Source organism: Dermacentor silvarum, chromosome 11 (genome assembly GCF_013339745.2).
Source record: "Dermacentor silvarum isolate Dsil-2018 chromosome 11, BIME_Dsil_1.4, whole genome shotgun sequence".
Taxonomy (NCBI): domain Eukaryota; kingdom Metazoa; phylum Arthropoda; class Arachnida; order Ixodida; family Ixodidae; genus Dermacentor; species Dermacentor silvarum.
Genome location: NC_051164.1, coordinates 114,484,739 through 114,511,877, shown reverse-complemented (window position 1 = coordinate 114,511,877; position 27,139 = coordinate 114,484,739). Strand labels below are relative to the sequence as shown.

Below are 27,139 nucleotides of genomic sequence, written 5' to 3'. Positions count from 1 at the left end.
CATGGCCACTTGCGTGCACACGCTGATCAATTGTTAAACACGAATCCGCTACATTGATTTGGGAAATTATAACTGCGCTAAAACGAGACACCACAACGAGGTGGACAGGACGATCGCAGTCCTGTCCACCTCGTTCTCGTGTCTCGTTTTAGCGCAGTTATAATTTTCCTAAATGTCTTACCAACTAGCCCCCCATCAAACGCTTCTCGAGTACATTGATTTGGGCTTATATTTAGTACAGATTCAAAGTATTCTAGCAGCACCGAGTTAAGCTGATGCATTAGATAGCGCAGCTCCGTTTTGCGACGTTTTGCCCCATGTCTGCAATTTATGTCAAGCTATAGTTGCAAGCGCCGCTTTGGTGAAGTGAAATCGGTAATGGCCTCGATCTTATTTTCTTTTTTTTTTTTTCCACACTTCGCTTAGGTGTGAGATTTGCAATAGCCGACCGAGCGCATACTTCTAGAAAAAGAAGACGATGTATCATCGTTTCATGCGTTTACAGCTAGATATCTAATATCCCAACGCTTTGCGTAGCTGTGAAGATGGATGCGGCTTGTCGTATGTACTCGATAGAAGAATTTCCCTGACTACCAGCAACTCCATATACTGAGAAGTAATTGAGCACTAAAGCTGATCGAAAATAATCTGTGATTATTCTGCCAGCTTTCTTGTTTGTGATTATTCCTGGGAATTCTGTGCAGACATTAAAGACGCACACATTTCGATCGCATTCCATCGACGCAGCCGTGCGTGTCCTTTTATAGTCTCGGGCTGGACCGAACAAGATCGCACGTAGGCTCTGCAGGAAGTCGCGATAAAGCATGCACTGCACGTACGCAGTCGCCGAGTTTCTAGAGTTGCGAGCTTGTGGATCCAGGTCGGTCCGCACTGCTTGTGAAACGGTGCGAACGATTTACTTCCGCTGTGCGTATTCAACATTCGGCAATTCATGGGACGTGGCTGAGACCGCCGATACTGCAAGAGAAACAGTGGTTGCCGAGTCGAGATAGCTTATGCTGCGTAATATTTCCTTCTAGTGCATTTTTTGTTTCAATTTTATTATTTTCTTTTTCATTTTCCTTATCAGATGTTTTGCCAGTGCTGCCTACAGTGCCTCCCCATACTCACTTGGGTACAATATACATAACATACAAAGTATGCAAGAAAAGAAATTAAATCCGGTAACGCACACTGCCAGTGTAAACGGGGAGAACGGCATATCTTTTACGGTCGCCAAGACCTCGTTTAGCTTGCACAACACATAGCATTCAGACGTGAATACCAGAAATGAAAAAAGAAAGGAAAGCGAAAATTATTGCCACGAGTTTGTGCGTACATTGGCAACCGTTGGCTGATCTGGGAGCAATGCAAGTTGCGCAAGGTACTTGAACGAATGAAATGTACTTAGACTGCATTCTTTTTTCATTTTGTTGCATTTCACCAATCCATATCAATAAAGGTACGTTAAAATCACGACTCGCAACTAAATTTGACGATCAGGCCTATATCTGTAGCAGTAAAACCTATCTTGTGTTCTTGACACAAGAGATGTCTTATTCGCTTTTTGTTTTTCAGTGAACAAAAAGACTGGCGCTACAATCATATACGTCGGCTCTTTTCGGACAGAAATGTATTATCTCCGGTATTTTCTAATAGCATAGCTGCGTGCTGTAATTGAATTTATTTGGTCATAATAAGGTTGACCGAGTTCTGCTTTTTCTCTCTACCGCTTAGCGAAGTGCACCAATGCAGTGTTCCTCTTCATCCTATAAGCTCTATTTCAGTGGGCGAGTCGTAAGTAATCTGGCTAGACGGTAATGTTGTGTTATCTCCTGATATGTTACCATGCGGTCGCGATGTTAGGCGAAGGTATGGATGTTAGGCGAAGGTATGGTAGGGTGTAGGTAACCCTGCTGAGCACGAATGTCTGAACCAATCGGTGCAGGTGCACTTCATTCATGCCCGCATGTTCGTTGCCGATTCTCATAATCAGTCGCAGTGTTGGTAGCACAGCACTCTCCAGTTTGCGTAGCGTTTCCGAGTTTCTGCCTGTGTTTTGGATCAGGAGGCCCAGTATTCTAAGCTTAGAAACTTCTGGGATGGGATGGCCGTTTGCCCTCACAAGAATTTTGCTTTGGTGACTCTGTGCGTTGTTCTTACCTCGTAGATCGCGTAGGAGGAGCAGCTCTGATTTTTCTGGAGAGCACGCCAGTCCTCTTGTGCGGACATAGTCCTCAACTGTCGTTACTGCTGTTTGTAAAGTTTCCTCTATGTGCGCTTCGTTGCCCTTGTTAACCCAGAGAGTAATGTCGTCCGCGTAAATACTGTGTTTGAGATCGGGTATGCGATTCAGCTTTTATGGCAAGTTTTCCATGACTATGTTAAAGAGAAACGGTGACAGTACCGATCCTTGAGGTGTACCTCGGCTGCCGAGCCGAATTGTGTCGGACTTTAGCCCCCCTAGGTGTAGGTTAGTCGTTCTGCTGCTGAGGAAATCTTTTACGTAGTTGTATATTTTCGCCCTCACCCCGAGTTGTTGCAGAGCCTCGAGTATCGCGACGTGCGATATGTTGTCGAACGCTTTTGTTAGGTCTAAACCCAGTATGGCTTTTGTGCCTGCCGGGGATATCTGATCCAGTATGTCGTGCTTTATTCTGAGCATCGCGTCCTGAGTGGACAGCTTGGGCCGGAAACCTAAAAGAGTGGGGGGTAGTAAATTGTTGTCCTCAGCAAAGTTACGAAGCCTGTTCAGTATAACGTGCTCCATGAGTTTGCCGAGACAGGACGTAAGGGATATCGGGCGGGGATTGTCTAATGATAAGGTCTTCCCCGTTTTGGGTATGAAAATTACTTTTGCATGTTTCCACGAGCTTGGGAGCTCACCCTTGTCCCAGCACTCGTTCATGTACTCCGTGAGGGCAGTAATAGAGTTGTCGTCTAAGTTTTGAAGGGTCTTGTTCGTTATGTTATCCTCCCCCGGAGCCGACTTAGTTTGCAGTTGAAGGACAGCTGCCCTTACTTCTGCCTCCAAGATAGGTGCATCGAGAGTGTCGTTCACCTTGCCCTCGTACCCTGCTTGGGAACGGGATTGGTATGTTCCGAAGTATTTGGTCTCGAGGGCTTTGAAGAGCTCCTCGTTCGTCCCTTGGAACTGGTGAGAGAGCTGTATGAGCCGTTCTATCTGTACTTATTTGCATGCGTTGGGTTCTAGTAAGTACCGAAGGAGGTGCCAGGTGCGGTCCATACCAAGTTGGCCCTGCATTCCATCGCAAACCTGGTACCACTGTTGTGAAGTTGTCTAGAAGTCGGACGGAAAGTGATAACGCGGAATAAAATTGTTTTTTGTCAGTCAGACTAAGTTTTCCTTTTCGGAGATTTCCGAGCGTTCGCCCTAATCAAAGAAGGCGCCTCGCTGTCGGTGAACATTACAGTTGAGAAGTGAATTTGCATTTTTCACGTTATCTCTCGCCCTAACTGCATCGCTGCTGTTCTTGCATAACGTCACAGATGTGAAACCTCTTCGCCGATTGGGGTTATGTTCCTCTTCGTAAATGTCTGTAAGCGATTAACATGCATTCGTCAGTCGTTGCAACAGTCTCTTAGGTCACGTGGAGTTTCTTTGAAAATTTCAGGGTGGCGTTGACCAGCAAAGTTGACCAGCTTGATACATCGGGAGTGCGTTCAATATAATTTTTATCGAGCCTTCGGGGGATGCAGTTTCAACAAAATATTTTCGTAGATTGAAAGCTAGGCATTCTTAGACTAAAATAACGAAATAAAAAGAGAGAAGGTAAAAAAAGAGTGGCCTACTGCGTTACCCGCATCTTTCAGAAGAAGTGTATACCTTAACACCCAATGACAATGGGGACTCGACGTGAAGCGAGCTTTTCTTTTTCCTCCTCCTTCGCCAAGGCTGCCTTTTATACACTGCGGTTGCGGCCTCTCTCCGAAAGCGGCGCAGTAGTGCGGTGGTATTAAAGTGTTGCTGCCTCTTTTATTTTTTACTAATATGGCAGCGTGGCTCTTACCTCCGATACGTGCTGCTTGCATTTTCCGCACTCGAGCGCAAGACGCAGAAAGCGCGGCCGCATCGCCGTTCTGCCGCTTTCTTGCCTTTGGCCGTTGTGGCGTGGCTTCTAAGAATAGGAACCAGTTTGCAGTCTCCCTTCCGTCTCTCTCTCTCTCTCTCTCTCTCTTTTTTTTTTTTACTACCACTTTCCGTACTTGTGTGTGCGCTCCTTTGATACAGTTTATTTTACCTAACCTATTTCCGGACGAACGTCTTTGCGAAGTACGAATGAATCTTGAAATATGATTTTGTTACTGTCGTGACTGTTCCCGTTATTTCAAGTGTAAAATAATAATAATAATAATAATAATAATAATAATAATAATAATAATAATAATAATAATAATAATAATAATAATAATAATAATGAAGATGTTCAATCTCACAAGCAACACGGGACTATGAAGGGCAATACTAATCAATCAGTCAGTGGATGGTGCTATATGAGGTTAAGGGGCTTGAGGTTTTAAAACGATTACAGCATAATAATACTGCTCACGATAGGAAGCAAAAGCAGCGAGAAAGGAAGACGTGCGATTTTTTTTTTTTTTTTTTTGCGACAGAATGTGGATATTTAAAGTCTCTCGGACAGGTCACGTTTGTTTGGAACGAATATACAACACGTGCCATTGTTTAACAATTCAATTATTTCTCGATTTCGTTCGGTATTGCGTGCCTTAAAGAGACCGTTTCAAGTTTGTTGGAATAGTATGCATACCAGCTGCCAAAAGCCAATATTTCGGTATTGAACGCTTGAGAACGCACGAGTGCAGTTTGTACAGGATGTTATATTTCGCAAGTTAACAAGTGAAAGTCATAAAACGCACGAGATAACTACAAAATTAACGAAAAACTCCTCGCGCCTGACGTTGCCTTGCAAAGACGCAGCATGTTGTAAGTGTAGCCGAGCTCGCGCAGCGGCAGGAGGTGTACGTCGCCTATTGTAACGCAAAAAGCCAGAGCACAAGAGGTTCAAACAAAGCGGACGACGCATCCGCTACGCAAGGCCGCTGGAAAGCGCGGCCGAAGGGCGAAGCGCGAGGTCATGCGCGTCCAGCACTTTGCTCGATGGCCTCTCCCCACTCTCTATTCTAGCCACGAATGGCACTGTACGGGCACCCTGGTTTGCAGAGGAGCACGCAGCGCGCGCGCTCCGGTGATCCGCAGCGCCAGCAATTGCTCGACTCCCCGTCGGGTGTCGCTACTTGACGCCTCGCGGCGGGTGCCCTTGAAGCCGGAGCGATTGCCCTCTGGCGGTCGAGAGACGGCGGCAGTCGCGAGAAAAACAAGCGCGGCCATTTGTTGGGAATGCACCGATCGTTGCAGTCCGATGAGGGGCGGTTATTTTTGAACGGCCACTGCTGAGAACGTGCGTTGGTGGGCGTTCCACGCACGTATTTGAACTTACTTACTTTTGTCTTTTCGGCCTTATCCAAGAACTTGGGAGAGATATGTTATCAGCGAGAAGTTGCAGCGCTCATAGCTTCGTAAGTTGAGAAGTTACCAGGGAGACCGGCGACGATTGCCTGTGAAGAAACGAAGACTGTGGCCTTGGCGCCATGTCGTTGACCTCTCCACATAGCGTTTGTTATTCAGTTTCGTCATGTCTGGAGTTTTCCATACGTTGCAAATAAAAGATCCACGGCGAGGAAAGGGGATCTAAAAAGAAAAAAAAAAAATAATTGCCTTTTGCCATTTTTAGCGCCCAGTCCCGCTACGTCACGAGTGCTCCGCCGTGGACGAATTCACAGCAGTTCTCTCCCACGCAGGTACATTCGCCGCAATATGATTGGCAGCCGTCGCATGAACTGTTATTGCTAGGCGCTGTTCAAACGCTGGCTAACCGTGAAACGCCGCTTCCACATGAAAGGGGTCTCGCAAGTTTTTTTTCCTCTTTCACAGTGCCACTGTCTGCGTGGTCCTGTCGGCGCCTTCAAGGTCACCTGTTACGACTACCGGCGTCAGTGGTCACTTCGCTTTTGATTTGTGTGAATATAGGAACGACTAAAAAAATAATAGATTAAACAGTGCCGTACGGAAATAAAACGGATGAATATTTAGAAAACGCACTAAATGCGCACTAATTTCCAACAAATGCTTCTTGCTTCGCCGCAAATGACTTCGAAATCTTCTGCCGCCCCTGATACGTAACACCCTCTCTTCTCCCCCTCCCACCCTTCACGCTCTTCCCTTCCTCTCTCACTCCTCCCATGATGGATGCAATGGTGGTTTTGCTGAATTCAATTCAAATTTCCCGCGATTGCCATGCTCTCGCGCCACCTGTTGGGACCTTTTATTACTGTTGGCTTAAAGCCGGCTACAGAGCCGCGGCTTCAGTCGGCTTGTCTTTAACGCATAGTGTCTCTTTGACACCATTTCTAAGGCGTTGATTTTTCATTTACTAACGTAAAAACCAGTCCAATGTGTATTCTTAATTAAATGAACGCTGCAGGTCACGGTTAAGTACATATATATTGCCTCAAATAGGCCTGAGGTTTCCTTTCCGCTCTATAATGTTGACGTGTATAATCCCGTGTTACCAGTGCAAGTAGCTCGGTTGGTTTTGACCGGGCGGTTGAGTCGGTTTGGGCCAGGCGGTTGAATTGGTTTTGGCCGGGCGGTTGAATCGAGTGACAAAGTTTTTCGCGTTTATGTAGCTCAAGAAAAAAACTATCGTCTTTAGAAAGAAACAGAAAATCGAAGGAAATCTGAAAAATAGCAGCAAGTTTGTTGAAACTCCTACTAACCCCACTCCGTGATACCGGAACGCCTTTCGTGACAGCGCCACTGATGTCATGCTAACGCATTAGGAACGTACACGCCGTCTAGTTACGTTGCTTGTGCAATATCAGAGTGACGATAAAGGTAACCCGAACGAGGAGATGACGGGTCGCAGTCACCCACACCTTCTGCCAATTTTTGAAAAAAAAAAAAATTTTTTTTTTGGACTAAACCCGGCAGAGAGACTGGAAGAAACAAAAGTTAGACGAAGGCTACACATATGAAGCAGATGGCTGCTTGTGATAATGTAGCTGTTCAGCCATCCGCAGTCTTCCAAATAGCGTTGTCGTGAGAATGTATCTGTCGCTGATGCTCACATGGTTGGTCCATTGTATTTAAGGAAGAAGTTCTTCATCGGCAATGCTTCCCCTGCCCCCCCCCCCCTTTTTTTCCCCTCTCATTATTCAGTAATATAACTAAGAAAAAAAACTTTTCAAATGAGAAGGGTCAAAGTGTCTTTATTAATTTTCAGCGTGATAACGCACCTTGCTATGTTTGTGCGCCAAATCGTAACAGCTTCACTCGCGAAATATGATAAACTGTCGATAAATGTATCACATATATGCATTATTTTATTCAAATGCGATGGCGACTGCGTTGAAAGTCAGTCAAACTTGTAGGATGATGCGTCGTGCAGTAAATAAATGTGTTGTTTTGCGTTTCTTCATAAAGTAAAGTGAGACCTAATCACAGCTTTTCGTTCGTATAAGTGATCTTTGCCGGCCGCCTTCGCTGATAATATGTCCCGCATCAGGATTGGCTCAAGTTTGCTCTTACGAAAAGTTCTAGCGTGCGGACTTTTTTTGTGAATACGGCCCCTGAATCCCCTAAGCGCATGCAGAATTTGTTTATTAACTGCAAGCATTACCGAGGCAGATAAAATACTTTTTTAGAATATCCCACCGAACACTGCATGTTCAAAATCCCGCCAAACATGGTTGTTATATAGTGGGGCTGTATTATGTAAAGATCACACCACCCGGCCCCGTATCCACAAAAACGTCTTACGCTGAAATTGTTTGTAAAGAAATTTTCACGCAATCCTGGTGCTGCACATACATTAATAGCGAAGGCGCTTGGCCAATGGTAAAAATCACTTGTACGAATGAAAAGCTTTACGAATTTGGCCCCCGAAGCTCAATGTATGCGGTTTCTTCCTTGTATACCACTGGACAGAATTGGCAGAAACAAGCCACGCACACAATTGTGTACACCGTGATTGAATGTGGCAAATGCGTAATGTGCTTATGAGCAAAGTAAATGCCGAATTATAAACAACGAACGACCACCCTAAGATTTAACAGGTAATCGCGAGAAAATGAGGATTGGGTTGGTGTGGTAGCCATAACACTGACGGCGTATTTGACAAGGTCATACGCTTGCTATACATTGGAATTCAGTTGGATCATGGCGGTAATGTGGCTTTACGTTAAGGATCGTTTGTCATACGCTTAGTGCGTCAACGCAAGTAAAAATCGAAACTGAAAACGCCTCGCATTGTGGCACTGATGGGCGCTCTTGCTGTAGTAAGGTTTTCGCGTCTGGGAGCTTGATGTCGTTTTGCTCGATTCTCTTGGTAGGTATAGTACGAGCATTGACGCTTGCTCGGCACTTGGCGGCATTTTTGTACTGACAACGGGTACAATTCGTCCGTCGGTAACCGTACGCCATTTCCTTATTATATCGCCCATAATCCAGCTACCGAAACGTAGGACGTGCAGGCTGGTGTAACGGACTCGTGTTTTGAACGATTGCTATTAAGTTCGAGAAACAACGGCAGCAACAACCACAAAATAAATAAGTAAATAAATAAATAAATAAATAAATAAATAAATAAATAAATAAATAAATAAATAAATACAATGCATAAGTATGCAATTGCTGAGTGTTCTATGATCGTCTCGAACAGTTTCGTAGCTTCGTCGACATTTTTTGCCGGAGAGCGCCTTTCGATAGCTTATCCCTCTGGTAAATATAAAATATTGTCCTCTCATTGCGCGCAGATTGATTGGCGGGAAGCATGATGTGTGCCGCGCATTGTTAACACACATCTGCACTATGTCACCACGATAAATATCTTGTAGCAGCAGTACCGAGGACAGAGTTAGTGAATTGACGAAGACATTCTGCCACGCTTAGTAGTAAGTGGTTCGTGGGGAAAGGGAAAGGTTAGCGCTATCTTCTGCAGCCCTTGAGGGAGCACGGCTCAGCGGTCAGCGCCAATCCACGCTTAGCCGCCGTGCACGCTATCGCGCAGGTACTCGTGCAAGTGTAGTGGAACTTTCTTGGCAGTGCAACGGGAAACTATTTCGTTAATTTAACCATAGTTTTATTCTAGCCTTTTAGTTACCATCATTTTGATGAGGGCTAGTTGGCTCATCTTCAGTGTAAACTAGAAAAAGAAGAAGAAAAAGACATGCACTTCAGGGCGACTTTATTAGTAAGATTTCATAAAGAATATTATAGACAGATTCAAGTGGCAGCTCGTACGTTTAAATTCTCAGTTGAAATCATCCGTCTGTTTGAGAGGTATGTGTACATAACGATATGTAGATGACAATGCAGCGATTTCACCGGCACTCGCGCAGTACCTTTCCATGTGGCCAAGTTTCTCGTCAAATGATGGCTCCATTTAAGTTATTCAACGGCTCCTTTTCTGCCGTCAGTGTTAAAAAAAGATACATACACTACCAATAGAGGCCAAGCACCTGTATGGCCTAGAGACAGGTGCTCGTGTCGAGTGTTTCGCTTTTCTTCATCCCTTCCCCCCTCCCCCTCTCGTTTTCTAGCACTGAGCGCGTCAGTTGTCCAGTGGCGCCATCTGTTGGGGGTAGGAGATCCCAAACGAGCTATGCGTGATGGGAATAGGAGGGGAAGGGCTGCTTCCTTGCCGTTAATTAAACGTTTCATCGCCCGGCGACTGCCGGATTGGCTCACGCTGTAGTTCCTGTACGGTTCAGTGACTGCGCCGGCATGGACAGAACACAGTCAACCTTGCTGCGTTGCCTTGCGAGATACCACCCGGGGGCTTTGAGGGAAAGCACTACCGAAGGCTCAAAAGCTCGGCGGCGTTGTTTTTCTTTCTTTTTAAATTAAAACTAAGGTGAGGTCGCTTGCGCACTGGCGATTGCAGAGAGAGGGTTGCCTTGTTTTACGCAACAGCGTGACGCCTCGTACCGGCACGGACACCTGTGCTTTCGCTTCTGTCAGAGCAATCCGCCGCTTCGCGCACTGTTCGCGGGCAGCATCGCCTGGCCCTTTTCGCAAGCGAGAATCGGATATTTTCTTTCCTTCCCGTTGGATTCTCCGCTCTCGGCGCTTTCGTTTTTTTCTTTTTTTCCCTCTCGCGCGCGGCTCACCCCCTTCACTCGGTCTCCGCGAGCGAGTCGGGCCGAGGCTGCCGCGCCGCCATGTTGATTTCGCCTGCGCACCGAGTACATTTTGGCGGCGCGCGCTCGCAAAGAGTGCGCTAACTTCGCGTCTCCCGACGCCGGGTTTACGCGCAGAGCAGAGAAGCGGAGTCGAGAAACGGGCTTCCCCAGCTGTTTGCGATCTCCAGTCGCTGAGCCAGCGGCACCGGAAGCGATTACAAAATCTACCGCAGCGCGCGAGCGCCGGCGACGTCTGCTCGGCGGCTGCCCCGCCGCGGTGCCTCGCGGAAGAATACGGCGCGGCGGCGACCCGTCGTCTTGTGCGAGGCTTCATCGATGGCGGCTCGGTTTGTTGACTGTTTGACGTGAGATTAAATGTGTTTTGCGGGGAGCGGCCTGGCCAAGACGGATACCGTAGGGTCCAGAGATTGCCCGTGCGAGGAGCGCAACGTCGAAAGCGGCAACTAGGGCCGCCGCTGTCTGCTACCCGTGTGCCGTGCTTGTGCAAGTGCGTTCGCGGCGGTGTTGATACTGAAGCCGCTGCCGGCAGCATCACCTGAGCCCGTTCCGTTAGTGGCGGTTCCTTTCCGGCGCCGCTCTTGTTTCCTTTTATTTTTACGCGGGTCTCACTGCTCTCTCGACGGTGTGGGACCGCTGCGACGACGTTGGGCACCGAGCGCCGCGCGCACGAACGGGCCGGAGTGGAACCGATCGCCGCGCAGTCGAGCGCAGAAGAGTTGGCCGAAAGTGAGCCATGGGAAATGCCGCCACTACGAAGAAAGGGGACCCTGCCGAGAATGGTAAGCGCTGGCTACTTGGCTGTCCCCGGTACAGTGTGTGTGCGTGCGCGCGAGAGAAATCATCCAGCCTAGCTATTTTACCCAAGCGGGGTTCCATTGGCCGCGCGCAGTCTGTGCGCGGCGGCCACGCGAGGCGTACGAAACCGCCGCTGTTCCCCTCCTCCCTCCCGCCACTCTTTTCGGCTTCGGGGTGGGAACGCCACAGCAGCGGAACGACGGGCCAAGCAAGCTTAATTTCGCGCCCAGTGCGCGCACACGTCGCGGCGAACACGAGAGAAAGCCGGCGTGAACCGACTGCAGTGGTAGGCACGGCGACGTTACGAGCCCTAGACGGTCGACTTTCGCGAATGCCGGCCAGCGCCTTCCGAAGCTGGCCGTGCGTGGCGAAGTTTCGCTTTTGAACGCCTCTAACCCTTTCGCTATCGAGACGCTGCGCGGCGCCGTCTGAAGTGTTTTTTTTTTTGTTTTTTTTTTGTTTTTTTTTTTGGGGGGGGGTTTCGCCGTGGAGGTCGCATTTCCGCAGTCTTGGCGGGTGACCTTCACTTGCGTCGTACGCATCGTTTTGTACTCTGTGCGGAACCCTCCGTCCCGCTTGGAGCGGGAGAGAGCGAGCACGGGTTGCTTTCTCGGGGCCCCCTCCTTGGAGCTGATCGCTGCTGGCAACTAGCCTTATTACCGGCACACGCGCACAACCCACCAGCCTGGCGTAGACGGTCCCTGCGCGAAATGAAATAGCTCGAAAGAAAACAATGGGCCGGTTTTGCCCCGTTCGCCAGTGTGCTCGCCTCTGCAGTAACACCAGCTATAGCTCTCTGCTGAGATGAGGATTGAGATTGCAGCTCCTGCGTCGATGCCGATAACGAAACTCCTCCAGTACACGACGGCCGTCAAGCGACGCATATCGGGAGGCTGCATCGAAGCGCCGCTCTGGGCTTCGTGTTCTTGTCGTTACACGTGCTTCTTTTCTCCGTTGTGCGTGCTCGCCAGTTTACGACCGCGGGGTGGTGCTTCCTGCGATCAAGCCCTGTCGCGTCCGATAAAGTGATCCCTCATTTCACCATCGACCCGCACGCATAATATAGTCGTACTCAGGCAGTCGCGTGTGCCTTGGCTCCGCAAACAGAAACCTAGCCAAGGAAGGCACCGGCGCTGCTATTGATCGCAGAAACGGCAAAAGCGGCCCCCACTTTCTACTTCCCTCCTAATCAGTCCTTTTTCGTGAACTGCTCTCCTCGCAAGTCTTAATAGGTTCCTCGACGTTTCCCCGCTTAGCTCCGAGCGTTTGCCTCGGTTTTGAAACGTGCCGCAAGGAGATTCTTCTCTCGCCGAGTGCTTCTTTGGCAATCGATGGAAAACAGAGGCTTTAGCACCACCCATGGGAGGTGCCGTAATGGATTCGGCATTCTGTTTGGTTTGCTTGCTTTACCAAGGCGAAAACATAGCGAGGTGAACAAAGTTATAAGGAACAGGTGTATGGTCAGTGGCCCCCGTGCAAATGCCGCCAGCGCGCGCGAACTGGCATTTGTTTAGCTTACTCGTGCTGGACGTCATTTGCCTTTACATATGCAAGCAGAACAGCAGTGTTGTGTCGAGGAAACCGCCGCGCTGCATGTAGCCTCAAGTTTAGTTGCAACTTTCTCTTTATCGAGTGAGAGTTACTTTGACATCGAATCAAACAGAAGCGCCGTCTGATGAATATATTTGTACACAACCAATCTCGACGCTTGTGCGTATCTTTATTTTTATCCGCCTTGAAATAACTCTACAGCGCCGCAGAACGAGGGCAGACGAAAAGAACAGACAGGACAGCCTTCATCCTGTCTGTTCTTTTCGTCTGTCCTCGTTCTTCGGCGCTGTACAGTTATTTCATCATGTCTTACAAACTCGCCCAAACTTCCGTGTTGTGCCTTTAAGGTTAATCTTGATCCGCGGTACGACTGGGGGGAGGATGTTACTCGTAATCAGTAGTTCACTATGGTCCTCACTGTGGCGTGTTCTGGAAAGACCTTGGGGGTGGGGGGGGGGGGGGGGAGAAGTGGCAGGAGCTCCCAACAAATGTTATACCCTTGGAGTTGAACTTTTGTGTTGTCATTTTCAGGACAAAATTAGCGGCGCGCGCACGCGCATCAGCAACACCGTGTACAAAACGCTAGAACACACGTCAGTGACGATGATTATTAACATGTTAACGTGAGAAATGTCCTTCGCCAAACGCGTCACTCGTTTAGCCTCGATGAAGCAGAGGGCATCACGGAGCAATTTTTGCTCATCACGGAGCAATTTTTGTTCCGTGGTCTGAGTGCTCAATGGGTGGTCCGCACGGGCCGTCTAAAGGAGCCGTGATAGAACACTTGTGTTTCCTGATGTAACCAGTTCCCACCACCTTCCTATATGCACAGTCTGCTGCATTCCTACGAGAACTAACGCCCATGGTGCCTCATTGTTGCTTTTAGTCGCAGGGCAGAGCTTGCCTTTGGATGTGCTCACGTGGTATCCCGCCCCGGTGGCGCTGCATGTCTCGCCGTGTGGGGAGGGGGGTGTCATGCGGACGCTGATTTCGGCACCACGACTCCTGAGAAGAAGCGTGTGGCTAGGCCACTGCGCAGGCGACGGCTGATCACGAACCCTTACGTGCTGCCAGATATATTCCGTTCGTTTAGACCTTGAATAACTTGCGAGAGCTCCGATTTCATTAGTGGATTATTTATCCCTCAAAGGCACGTTTAGACGCGTAATTGTTACGAGGAGGTTATGCTTCCAAGAGCGTAATTTGGCAGGAGGGCATAATACTGGAGCTATATATAGGCTAAGGTCAGCACGAGCACACGGCGGCAGCCAAACCGTTGTCGTCGTCTTCATCGGGACATGAAAGCACGCGTCACACTCCCTATACAGGGACACAGTTTGACGGCCATGCCGGTACGAGAATGTTAGCTCAGCACGAATACAATCACGGTCAGGAATAGTAACAGCATCAGTAGGCAGCTCATTAAGAGCGATGTGTTTGAACACAAAGAGGCATGCAAGAAGGGTAGGAATATTTTACGGCTGTTGTCACTTGTAGCAGATGTGCTCTTAGTAGGGGGGCAAACACTCGCAGCGAAACCTTCGATGATGCCTAACATTGTTTTGCAACTTGTGAATAAAAATAAAAAGCTTGTAATTCGTTCTTGAGGAATCGGCCAGGGTGATTAATGCGTCGATTTGAGTCGCTTGGTTCACCGACGCGCTTATGTTATAGTGCGACACCACAGCGTGCGAGTTATCGACGTATACTTTAGTTCATTCTATCCAACGAAGCTCCTATCATCAGCTTGCTGGCTTTGGTAAGCGATTTCTGTTTCATTGAACTATCCTTATTTCAGGTATCATCGACACCGTTTCGCTGGGAGGTTTGTCAACGGTAAGGTCGGAAGGCCTTAACGGTGCGTGCGCGCGCCTGTTTCCAAATTTAGACTCGCACAAAGCCTTTGCCTGGCGTTCTTTACTACAGGCGAGAGTGTGGATAATTTATTTGACGTTGTTAAGCGAAGAAATGTGCAATTTTTTCGTGGATGCTGTTAAGTAATGGTGTCTGTTTATACGGCTTTAGCTCTATAAGGAAAAATAACACACACTAGAGATTGCTCAGGTGAACAGCCAGGTCGAAACTATTAATTGCAAGATGTTTATCTGCGGCGCATTTTTTTACTAAATCTCGTCTCCAGCTCCAGGGTTCTGCCTGGTAGTGGTGTTTGTGTATCGCAGCTGTATCTTGAAGAAAAATCTAGCGCATGAATACGGTGATTCGCATGCGCATGCTAATTACGTCGCTTAGCTTGAGCAATCAACTATGTGCGTTAGCTGTGGGGCCGGTATACACACTGCCGACCTTCGGATTACGTGTCTCATGGCCTCGAGCTCGAGTTCTGTGCCAAAGACACGAACGACGTGGGGTGTTAGTAAAGCTAACCAAGCTGCATTCGGAATATAGGTGCGCCTTATGGCCGCGATCTTGAAGGTGGTCTTTTGTTCTGCTGAGGTCCAGCCTCAGAGCTCAGGAGTGTCGAGGATAAAGGGTTACGTGGTTGATGACCGATGTCCATTCGGTGTGTCGATCCCGGAACAGTGGTAGAAACCTTGTTAATTTCGCGCCACTGCACGAGGGTGTAGTGTACGCCGACGGTGGTTTCAGGTACACGGCAGTCCTACGCTGCATATCGATATCGAGGGGCTTAGAACGAGAGTGTGCACCTCCTCACTAGGCTTCCAGTTTTGTTGCGTGGGCACTGACCATACGCTTTTTATTCGTTACGGGTAGCGTGGGAAACGCATTGGCTCATGAATTAACGAGCTTGTAGTGCTTTGAGACCGATCAACATACCAATCGCAGTGGCCGTCGCTAACATACTAGCACAGATCTATCGTACGGTCCGATGTTCACCAGAAAAAGAGGTGTTCAGGACACTTTCCACTGCGCTAAAGTGTCCTGGCATAGCTGCGCCGATCACTAATGTGCGTCACCTGAAGTTCGCTTGACGGGTGGGGGTGCCCGAAAATATGTTTTGAATTGCATTGTTGAAGGCTCGGGAAGTGAGTATGCCGGGGTATAGTGAAAAATTCATATTTAGTGCGCACACGTGTTATGGCATTCCTCAAGCTGAGCGTTATCCTCCTGCGGAGATCGCCCACTCCAAATCTACGCTCGTATACTCCAGCACCGAAAGTGCACAACTGCACACGGAATATGACAGCGATGATTATTTATTGGCATCCCCTTTAAAACGGAGGGGTGACAAATCGTCACCTAGCCTGCTTGAATTAATCAGGTATGCTATACATGCCTACTTTTCATTCTAGCATTTTTGTGTACATCTCCTTAATCATCTTTCTCTTCCTCAAAACTTCTCTATCTACCTTGTACCGCTACCTACGCCTGTAACGGATTCGGTCGTATCAATCTCTTCCCTGCTTTTTTCTCCCGTCAATACTCAAGTGTCTCTTGCTTATCCCGATTGATGACCGGTTGACGTTTCCGTCCGCTTTAAATCCAAGCGCTTCTGGGAGAGAGAGAGACTACTTGGATTCAGAGAGAGACTGTGCTTGGTTACCTTCGGGTGGAGCCCCTCTTTCAGGGCCCCACTGGCTATTGCGGCTCACCGGGCCTGGCCGAGGGTCGCCAATTGGCTTCCCAGGTCTTCGTTACCTACGGGTCTCGGAGGGTGAATCCCTTCTCATTCCATTCGAATGTGCTAAGTGGTCTCCGGATGAGCTGAGTGGTTTCCGCACGCACACGCACACACGCACACACGCACACACGCACACACACACACACACGCACACACACACACACACACACACACACACACACGCACACGCATGCACGCACGCGCGCAAACACACACACACAAACCGACAGCTGCTTAGACATCTTCAGATTCTAATAAAACATGTTCCATCGTTTCCCTACCGCATCAAGCACATGCTTCTTCCTTAGTGTACCTTGCTTTATGACTACGTGTTCTAAGGCATCCTGATCTCGCTTCTAAAAGTAATGAGCTCCCCTTTGAGCTATCATAAATTGTTTCTTTCTCTCCTGATTTCGTATTTTGCTCTTAAGTAGTTACTCATAGCAGTTTTCTTTTCCATTGCCGCCACCCTTGAGATTATCTCAGCCTCTCTGACCTTCCGCTTGACGTTCTTTGTTCCATGTTGCTCACCATAGCCGTCGCATACTTGCTGGTAGGCTTGCTAGTTATTTTCTTCCACTGTGAGTCAATGTTTTTCCTGTACAAATACCTGAACACTCAGCCAATTTACTTTCTTCCATATTCCTCAGTCGTTGTTGATAATCAATTTTACTCTGCGCTTCCCTCACTTCAAAACTTGTCCAGCCCATATCACCCTGCACATGCAGCTTCATTTGTAGTATTCCCGTGAGCGCCCAATGCGAGGCGTCCCACTGACCTTTGGTTGCCATCGAGTCCCGATTGTACCCCTGACTTCAAGCAAACAACCGCATTTCCAAATGTAAGTCCTGGAATCATTACACCTTTCCACATACCGGATCACCTCGTACCTCTTGTATCCTATTATGGCCGCATTTCTCTTAACTTTGCTGTTGTAGTCTTTTTTTTTTTTTTTCCCTCTGTCTCCAGATATCTATCGCGTTCGGCCCTTCGTTTGTCCATACACGGAGGTATTCGTATTATTTTACCCGAGGTATTTCCTGGCCGTGTATTGACACTGTCTGTTCACTGTTTTCATCGAATACCATAAAACCTGATTCTCAACGCTAAATTTTAATCCTAAATTCTGACATTCCTGTCCACAGATGTTAATTTTTACGGCGCCACAACGGGCAAGATACGAAGAAGTTCTTCGAAATCAGTGATGCCACTCTAACGTACAGCGCCGGTGTTTCGGCGCGAAATTAAAATAAAATGAATATCTGAGCTTCATTTTCTGGTCTAATAATCAAACTATTACCGAGAAATAAACGAAAATGAAGTTTTCAACGAATACTATATCAGTCAAAACTGGTGTAGTGCTTCTTTGAAGTGTTCCTTTAAAGTATAAAACCGCTTTGAAAGTGAAGCTGTGCGCTTTCGTTGTTCGGTTTAAGTCTGCCGGTGGCACCACCATTGAGATTCAGCATCAGCTCAAGGTCCGCCTCTCGGTCTGCCATTGGAACAGGCCTGCTGCAGAAAAATTGCCGTGGTTCAGTGCGGTTAAACCATGTTCGTCGAGCGATAGCACGGTTTTGCTTGCTTTGAGGAAGGACACAGACGCTGCTCAGTGCCGTCAGCAACTACCGCATCTGCAGTTGCACCACAAGACAACACACACCCGCTGCTCGGCGCGGCAGCAGTAGCGAGCGAATTGACCTTCATGCTTCGTCTCGCTTCAACGCGAACTAAGCGTCGAAAGCACAGCGCATATGAAGCTACCAGCTCTCGGAGCACTTTGTCCACATCGCAGATCGCTTTCAAGATGTGGGCGCCCACGCGCCGTACGCAGTAACCTCCGGTAGTGGCAGGCTAAGTCCCAGTTTGTCCTTGGCTGAGCTTGAAGGTCAGATTTACGGAACCAGACGTTTTCTGGGTTTATAACTGGAGTAGTAAGAGCTATCGCTCTAAAAAGAGCAGAATATTCAGTGTTTTCGTTCGCTCTCTTTCTTCGTCGCGTCCCTGCAGTGTTTCTCACGTTCACAATATTTTGGATCTATATCTTCGGAATTTAACACGAATCTACGGTGACGGCGTAGTCCTCGGTATGCGCTGTCGGTCATTCTCGCTGGCGCGTTGCCTGGAATGAGAACACAGCGAGAGGAATATTTCGTCTCTGCCCGGGGTCCTATAGGGTGGCTTGCTGCGGAAACTACGACGTTCCAAAGGCCGATGACGGCTAAAGCAGCAACGAAGCAGTCTAGCTTACCCTGCGAACTGTCGACGACCCTTCCTCGCGTTTGCGAATCTGCTCGCCACTGTGTCCTGGGGCTGTTCTGAGGAAGATTATGGCGGCAGTATGGATATAAGAAAAGTTGTTCACTAATATTATGAAACCAGACGAAACGCAGGCGCAGTACTCAAAGCGCAACCATCAACTGTTTAATTTAGCCTAAAAGCTGACAGTGTGTAGTTATTAGCGACTTCAAAATCCGAACTTCGTTTTCCTGCATCGAGTATTGCGTGTGCAGGATCTGATTTCGAATTCATTCGAACGAAGAATCTGTCAATGCAGATCAGTTCGTGTTATTTCCTTTAAGGTATTTTCAGTTCCTAAGATTAAGCACAATAAATTCCGAAGTTGTTGCGTGCCCCAGATAAAAAAAAAGTACGCCTATCGTGGTTTTTGAGAGAAAAAATAAAAAAGATATTCGGCGATGAGGGTCTCCCATGGCTTCAGGGAATACCTAAATGAACAACAGAAATTGGAGTATCGTTTTCGAAATTGTAGAGCTAAGCTTGCCTCTAAGAGATCAAAAGTCGTGCTAACGACAAGGGGAAAATCTGCGGTCGAAGGAACGCTGTAGCCTCGGCACGCTGCGCTGTCGGATTCAAGTAGCAAGCTTCGCCGAAAGCCGAGGTTGGTTTCGTGCCACGAAATAATGAGGCTTCATTCGAGTTGCTATAATTAACTTGTGGCTAGGCCAAGAACGCTTTAAATAGCTTTCAAGCTGTCCCTGAAAAAAGCTTTCGTTGGGGATTATCCCCGAATTAGAAACAACGCCGGATACATGAATTATTGTCCACCATTTATAAAAATGCAGTATACTTAATTTTGCATCGCGTGGGTCGCAATTTTTCCTTTGTTGTGAACTCACATCAGCGATCGTTATTAGTAAGTGCAAAGGCCTTAACATGAGCCGAGTATGATTTATTGAATATTTGGCAGGCAATAACGCTACTGGAAGCAGTCGTAGTCGCTGCTTGAAGAGGGATGAATGGTTTGCTGCAATCTGAATCATCTCCGCCGCCATATATATTGAAATCTCGTTTTAGCGCATTGCACCTGTTTTCGGAGCATACACGGTGCACGCCGGTTGGCGGCAGATAATTTGACGTCAGCTAGACGTTGCAACTTGCCTCAGCAGGCATATACAGCCGGCTGATGTATTTATTCTCGGAGGGTCTAGATTGCTACTCGGTAGAAAGCTGGTACGTCTGTTAATGGAAACGGCTTCTACAGGGCTGGGCAGTTATGCTGTGAAAAATACGGATGTACGTGGTCGGTAAAGCGGGAGGGGCAGCTTCAAGTATGCACTCGTTGGCAACTTCCCGAATAAACAGCAGCTGTGAGTCACCGCCTGAGCTTGCTGCACGTCTTGCCGGCAGTGCGGCGATTTATATATGTAATATTGTTTGATGGGCCAGCACAGTTTTGAAACAAGATGGTGGCACATTGGAGCATTGTCGAAAGTTGAAATGTACGTTAATATTAAGCCGTAGACTTTCTCACTATATTATCTTGAGGGAAATCTGGCGCTCCTGCGCTGTCGTATGCATGGGAATGCCGGTATATTGTGACTTCGGATTGACATCGTTCTCGGAGAGCCAAGGACGCCTTGAAGACGCGCCTGGCTAGCACCGTTCCGTCTGCCAGAATGATTAATTTCCTGCTGAAACATCACATAAAAAGCTATTTTACCTTTATTATTACACAAAGGGAAGTTTTGTCTAATTTTGAGGACTTGGGCGTACAAATATCAGTCGTCTAATGCCTTTCGGCCAGAGCGAAAGGTGCGAGCGCTTTATATCGCACTCGCCTTTTGCTGACTACCTTTATTTATTTATTTATTTATTCCCCCATTGTCCCTATATTCTTCGGATGTACAGACTCGTTCATCGCACCATAGAAAGCTTGCGTCATTTAAGAACAGGCGGCCTGGCCTGACAGATTCGAAGGTCAGCTGTTACAGCAAAAGCAGCCACCGACTGTCCGTGCCCTCATGCGTCATTGTTCGCGCACGGACAAACGCAGCTGCGTCGGCCTGCACTGCACGCGGCTGTTCACTTCGAGAGCTGCTGCTTGAAGAGAGCTTTGTGCGCTCTTTGTCGGAGCAGAAGGAAGCTTGGTGTTCACATTAGGACAGTTAAGGACGGGGCGGGGGTGCCCATTATTTCCAGCATATGTCGTTCAGCAGTTACCTTGTAATATTCGTCTAGTTTCAGGGAGGTTCGACAGTTCTCAACCAAGCTTCGTTAATGCTCTTAATTATCACTCTCAAGGGAGCGCACTTGTCGAGACATCGACAAACAGTGAATCGCACAGACACGAGCGTTGAATCGGAGTCAGAGGACGTTAGACGAATGAGATGCAAGCTGACAGGTGCGAGTGCTGCGTGTGTGCGTGCATATACAACTATATAGCACTCGTTCCTGTGTGAGTCGGGGTTAGCGAGAGGAGCCACTCCCAACGCAGCTGGAGACCGGAGGGGTTCGCTATATCGGGTCAAGCAGCCGCGAACGGTGTCTGCATTGTATATCTATTCTTGCCACATTGTGGCCTATAGTTCTTCAAACACACCGGTTTCAAAACACCGTCCTCATAGCACGGCCATCACCCCTGACCGAATTTCGGAAAGTCGTGCGCGCGCCCAGTGGAGGCAAGATGACTGCGGGATTGTTTGCCAGGCGTCGCGGTTTGTGACGCGACAGACGGACCTCCCAATTTGGGCACTTGGTTATGTTGTGCGATTTCCGACGCTCGGAGGAGTTTGGCAACCTTTGAGATGAGAAAACACTGCCTTGCGATGGAGAAACAGCAGCAGCAGCCGTGAGCGGCCGCAGCTGCTGTTTCGCGCGGCGCTGTGACGGAGCGCGCGCGAGTATTTTACGAGGCCGTTGGCGGCCTGTTCTTCCACGGCCGGCGAGCCTTGCCCTGACAACGAGGACGATCCTCGGGAAGACGACAAGCTTCGCTCTTTTCGAAACGGCATAGATGGAGGGGCGCTTTGGTTATATATGGCGGATATGGGCAGTGACCTCGCTCTGACGTAGCGCGTGGTCCTCTCGCCTGCTTCGCGATCGTATAGAGACGCCGTGTACTTTTGCTGCGAGAGGTGCCGCATTTCGATCGATTGTTTTCCGCTGTATAGTACCACTTTTGGGTAACGTAACGCTTAGCACGGCACTCTGTCAATGCGTCCGAGAACTAGGTGACGGGAAGATAACGTAGGTGCTGACTATGGAACACTAGAAATAGACTCGGCATCGTTTTTACGTAGTATGTTGCTATAAAGGCTAGAAGGTTAATAAGGCGTGCCAGAACAGACTGCTACCGTAGTATACCATGGACGTGCAGCTTTGAAATTATTCACCACGAACAAGAGCGCTGCTCGGAGGCGGCGCTACTGTTCTTACTGGTTTTCGTGTTGACCTGCTTTTTGTATTCCTGCGTCTTCCCGTTGACTTCCTTCCAGGAAGAGAGAGAGAAGGGTGGAGAAACGCCGTGTTCATGTTCAATTGTTTTCATCGTCCTTTTTCATTGGGCGCCCTTTGATTAACCGCCTTTGTGGGCCTATTCGAAAATGATGATTTTAGTGGTTTAAACTAAGTTTTGCCTCTTACATTCCTTTATCGAAGACGGTCTTCTTTGGAGACTTCAGATCGATTTGGGGTTCGTGGGATCTGGGTATCTGGCCACTTTCGCCTCGTAAGATTAGGCGATTTGAGGCCTTCTATAGTGCACCTAGAAAAAGGAAAACGGCGTCTCGAAATGAAGCCTGGAACGTAAAAGATGATCCAGGTTAGTGTAAAGTATGTACAGAGCAGTAATGACGCGTAATTGGCGCAAAAACAGCCGAAGTGAAACCCAGATACGCTCGTTGAAACTGCGCGCGCCTGAAACCGGAAGTGCGTCTTTATTTAGTCAACGAAAAATGGGAGCCGATCCCTGAGGTAGTGCAATCTAAATATGTTCTTCTTTCTGGGCCGATCCCGAAGGTAGTGCAATATATATAAGCAACAAACCACCTGGTACACCAATGCGCACAAGAAGTCCTTGTCCTTCTTCGATGTCAACCGCTGCTGACTGGCCTTTCTGATTTGGTTCTTCTCACATGCTTGTGGTACTTATTTATTTTTACTACGGTACCATACTGCTCCTTCGAAAACTTGGAGGACGCTTAAGCTTCGCCTTTAAGAGTAGAACGCGATAGCGTTATCGGGACCCGTTCGCATCGCATCGTTCGCATACGGCAAGTAGGCTTCATTCATTGCAACACTGAACGTGGGAAAGCCAGCTTTTAAAGACCAAGCTTACACCGATCCCCTTAAAGTCGGCTTCACTTTTAAACTGAAATGCATTGCTGGAAAGACGTTTTTTCAGGTGCAATATAAGTGGTCCTATTGACCCTTTTCGCGGCGATCCCGTGGGCGCTGCCATGTCTGATCATGTGCTGACGCGTCCATTGCTTGCCTAAACTGCCTCCGTTGCCTCCTTGTTTACAATGGAAGTGTATGAAGCCGGCGCGGCTTATAAAGCATCTGTTTTCGGAGATATCGTAGACGGTGACCAGGTGGACGACACGAAGCTTTGATTACAGCTTCAGAGAACATGCAAAAGCGCTTTCGGAGCTGATTAAGCAATGTCCAAACAGCGCAAGCAGCGTATATGGTGCTTGTTGTAAAAGCGGAGTTGAATATGTATTCATAGTTATCCAAGCTTTCCGATTATGAATTCAGTCAGGATTAGTGTGTTTTGCTCTTTGTTCTTTATTCGGCAAATATTTTGAAGCAGTGGCTTGTCAGTTCCTGACTCAGTGAAGTTCCTCGGTGCGGCCACTATCTGTTATTTTCTGCCTAATCGCTCGCGGGTGTGCTCAGTTCCGATAGATTTGTTCTTGCTGCGCACAAGGCTTGACATGTAGCTGTTTTGTACGTTGTAATACTTTGTAGCAAATATATATTACAGCTAGTAACTCGCTTACTCTTCTGGACCCTAACGAAACATTCAGCTTCGACCATTCGTGCGCCATAGGTATAGTCCGTCATTTATTGTGCGTATACAGTGCGCATATATTCAAGTGTGCGCCCATTCACTTATTCTTAATACGTCGGCGATAGAGTGGGCTTAAGTTTTCCCGCCATTTGGGGCAGATGTGTATAGATAACGTGCGCGAAACTTACTATGACAGCAAGCGCGCTACTCCCTTTGTCATTGTTTAACGAGTGGTACTCACTCTTGCCGACGTTCTGGGGATGAAGCCCTTTCTTTGAAGGTTAGCGATGCAAGGCTGGCGGATGAGCAAATTTCTGTATCCTCGAGCCGTACGTCACGAAGTGCCGGTAACACGTTCGGACAGTTGCAGCAGCGGTCCGGGAACTTGCCCACACAGATTCATTCTATTCCTTAACATGCCAGTCACTATATTTCTAGCCAACTACCGCACACGTCTTCAACCCACATGATTCAATCTAGCATGATTGGAGCACAGTGTGTTAGCGAAAACTCAGTTGCATTTCCGACAGCTGATCGCACAGAAGAAAGGTAGAAGCGGTAATGGTTTCGTATTCATGCGCGGTCGCTGAGGAGAGGCATGGCGCGCCGCCGTGAGCGCCATCTCGTTTCTCTAAAACAAACTGCTCCGCGAAAAGGGTCAATATTAAAATGTGAAGGCCCTAGCACCTTTTCTTATTATTTTATTAATGGTTTGCTATTGCCCCGACGCGCGCAGGTCTGGTAGAAATGTTTGAGTTTCCTCGTAGCAGAATTAGATTTTCTCGTACATTCAAATTACAATCCGACGCCGAATCCGACGCCGAATGGTAAAGGCGTACTTTACCATTTTGCTGACGGATTTCACTGTGAGAAATTCAATTTTTGTTCACCAAAACCTTGCATCACGTGGAGGGCCTGCGCGGTCGATGTGGTTGGATGATTTTCTCCGCCACCCGAGATCACGCGCCGGTTGCCGACGCCGGATTTTCTGCGACACGGGGCCCTAAACGCTATCGCGTTAAAAAGCATAGGCTCCACACCGAACAGCGCCCTTGGGGATTCCCAGGTGTTGTCCTGCGCCGCGGCCCAGCGATTGAGCTTACGAAGAAAGTCAACTACGACATTTTAATTATGGCTGTGGAGGAAGGAAATAATTAGGAGGAAGCGTAACGCGATAAAATTGATGCCAGGAAATATCGTCCCAACGCGTGATCATGTCACGATAAGTTTTAGTGTCTTCCACCACCGCGCTAGCTCTTCCTGCTGAAAAGAAACGTGCGTCTGCCGCTCTCGCACATTGCAACGAAGCACTGAAGTAGTGTAATGCATACATGGCTGGTTGCGTAAGCATATTGGGAGGAAATCGGCACATAGCGGTTGGAAAAGCATCCGAACGCGCGCGCATCGATTAAAACCTATACCGGGAACCAAGCACACTGGGCCGATCAAAGCCACCCAGAACAACTTCTAGGAGGCGCTGGCCGAGTCCGCCGAGCGCAGGGTCACGTGTTGCGCCGACTTTTTGAGAAAGAAAATGCAGAGATGATGGCTTCGCGGAGAGCCTGCTTACGAAGACTGGCTGCGTGGCGCAATGTTCCCTCCTCGTTATTGCCTTGCTTCATGTTTAAGGCACTGCTAGGCAGGCGTTTGCTGCACAACAAGATGCTCCATCGTGTGGTTACTCTCGATGTCTCGCGTCTTTCACTGTACATCGTTGAAACTTTTGTAGGAAAGCATTGATCACCGTGTATACGTTTGCTGTGCTTTCGCCGCATGAAGTGCGCTGAAGCTTCGCTTTCTGCGATGTGAATGCAAAATGCATCGCCTTTTGGCCAGCCAGTTCCATGGGGGCATTTTCAGAAAGGTGGCACACACCTCACGACAAACAAGCTTAACGAAAGGAAAATGCAGCTTCGCATCGTCAGTCGTATCTTTAAGTTTTATTTGTAAGAGGATCCTGCTATGGGTTTAACGCAGTATAGCCGTTTGGATACGTCTTTCATGGGGTTTTGGGAAAATTGCGCAAGATCTAGGTAAACGTATAAAGGCCAGAAAGAAGCCACTCGAACGAATGGTTTATTTCGGGAAGCTACGCCCTCTTTATTCACGTCAGGATTAAAAAAAAAAAAAAAAAAAAAAAAAAAAAAAAAAAACTTAGCTTACGTTGGCACGAGAGAACTTTATGCGTGCTATCGTGGCCTGCTGGTTAGGGCATCGTGCTGCCGTTGTGCAGGGAGCCGAGATAGCATTCCACCATTCAACTCCTGAATTCTTTTTTTGTTGAAGAGGTCTGAAACGATGGTAGACAGGAACCCAGCCAACCACCCACCTACGTACCTACTACCGCAAGGTGCCTGGGATAAGCCAAAGAATGCTTCGCATTAAAATTTACACCTGCCATTTTGCCGCCTTGAAGTGACCAAATATCGATCCGCATTGTCGGTTCTGCTGGCGCGTTCATTTCGCACTTTGTTCGTCGTTCTCACCTGCCGCAGGAACAGACGATCTGTTCGCAAACATTTCGCTCTCCTGTCCACACTGCTGCTGTACGTTATCAGCGCGCACCTTTGTGTACCTTTTCCCCAAGCGCCCTGGAGCATGTGTCAACGTAAACATTGAGGCGCAGGAGTGCTAATGGCTGACCGGTCCCGTTCACGCAGTGTCAACTCTGGCTGGCCGCCAGAGTTTTCTTATTGTAAAAGTACTCGGGATGTCTCGAGAGAGGGTCGCTTGCAGGATTGCAGCACTTCTTCGCGCGGCCCGCGTTGGCGTGCTATTATTTAAGCGCGCATATTTCTTATAAACACAGGGCATCTGAATGGGCCGTTCTTACGATGTCGTGCAAGGTGTGACTATTGAATGAACGTATTAACCCACTGCGGTGACCCACTGCGGCGGCTCGGGCGTTATGCAGCCGAGTATGGCGTCGCGGGTTCGATTGTCGGCCCCATTCCGATGAAGGCGGATTGCAAAAATAAAAAAAAATTAAGAAAAATAAATAAATAAATAAATAAATAAATAAATAAATAAATAAATAAATAAATAAATAAATAAATAAATAAATAAGAAACAAAAGGAAAAAGAAAAAAAAAAACGCTCGCGTACTGGGCTTTGGGTGCACGCTAAAGAACCGCAGGGTCGTCGAGATGAATCCGGAAGTATCCACTATGGCGTCCCTTGTAGTGCACTGTGCAGTTACGGAACTTCAAACACCACACTTATCAACGTATTAAAGAACCTGATGCATCGTCCGAAATGTGAACGAATATATCACGTGCACATCAGTGCGTATCCGTTGTGTTCCCGTCATGTATCTATAGTCTTTTGTGAAGGCACCTTGTTTTAAAAAAAACCAATGGGCTCGGGGCGATCAAGCTGAGTTCGATCTGCTGCCCCTCGGGTTCTTCCGCCCAGCGTACACTTCCCTCTGGGCGAGCCGTTTTTGTCGCTGCAGCCCGTCGGCGCGTGACAGCCTCTGCTGCAGTGCTGCAGGTTTCCCCCGCGGCTCGTGCCCTGGGCGTTTATTTCTGGCGGGGCCGTCGTCATGCCGGAGGCTCATCGCGGGGACGCGCTAGCCTGTTTAGCGCACAGCGAGGAGCATGCTGCTACCGCTGCTGTTTGTAGCGCTTTTTTTTTTTTTTTTTAATATCTCGTAGGTCGCACGCCGTCGGCGCTCATTCTCTGGCAGAGCG

The 27,139-nt window shown here is 48.2% G+C and overlaps 1 protein-coding gene across 12 annotated transcripts in view; it reads left to right on the top strand.

The window, feature by feature from the left end:
• Positions 1-27,139, top strand: part of LOC119433476 (cAMP-dependent protein kinase catalytic subunit 1) — a 408,857-nt gene that overhangs the window by 293,713 nt on the left and 88,005 nt on the right. The window contains exon 1 of one of the 12 annotated variants that reach the window (XM_049658860.1): positions 10,437-11,024. The exons of 8 other annotated variants lie outside the window; for them this stretch is intronic. In XM_049658860.1, coding sequence (XP_049514817.1) covers positions 10,979-11,024 — 46 coding nt within the window. In that variant the 5' untranslated portion in view covers positions 10,437-10,978. Of the gene's footprint in view, positions 1-10,436; positions 11,025-27,139 lie in introns of those variants that run through there. 3 more of the 12 variants (XM_049658862.1, XM_037700710.2, XM_037700713.2) reach the window with 3 other exon arrangements.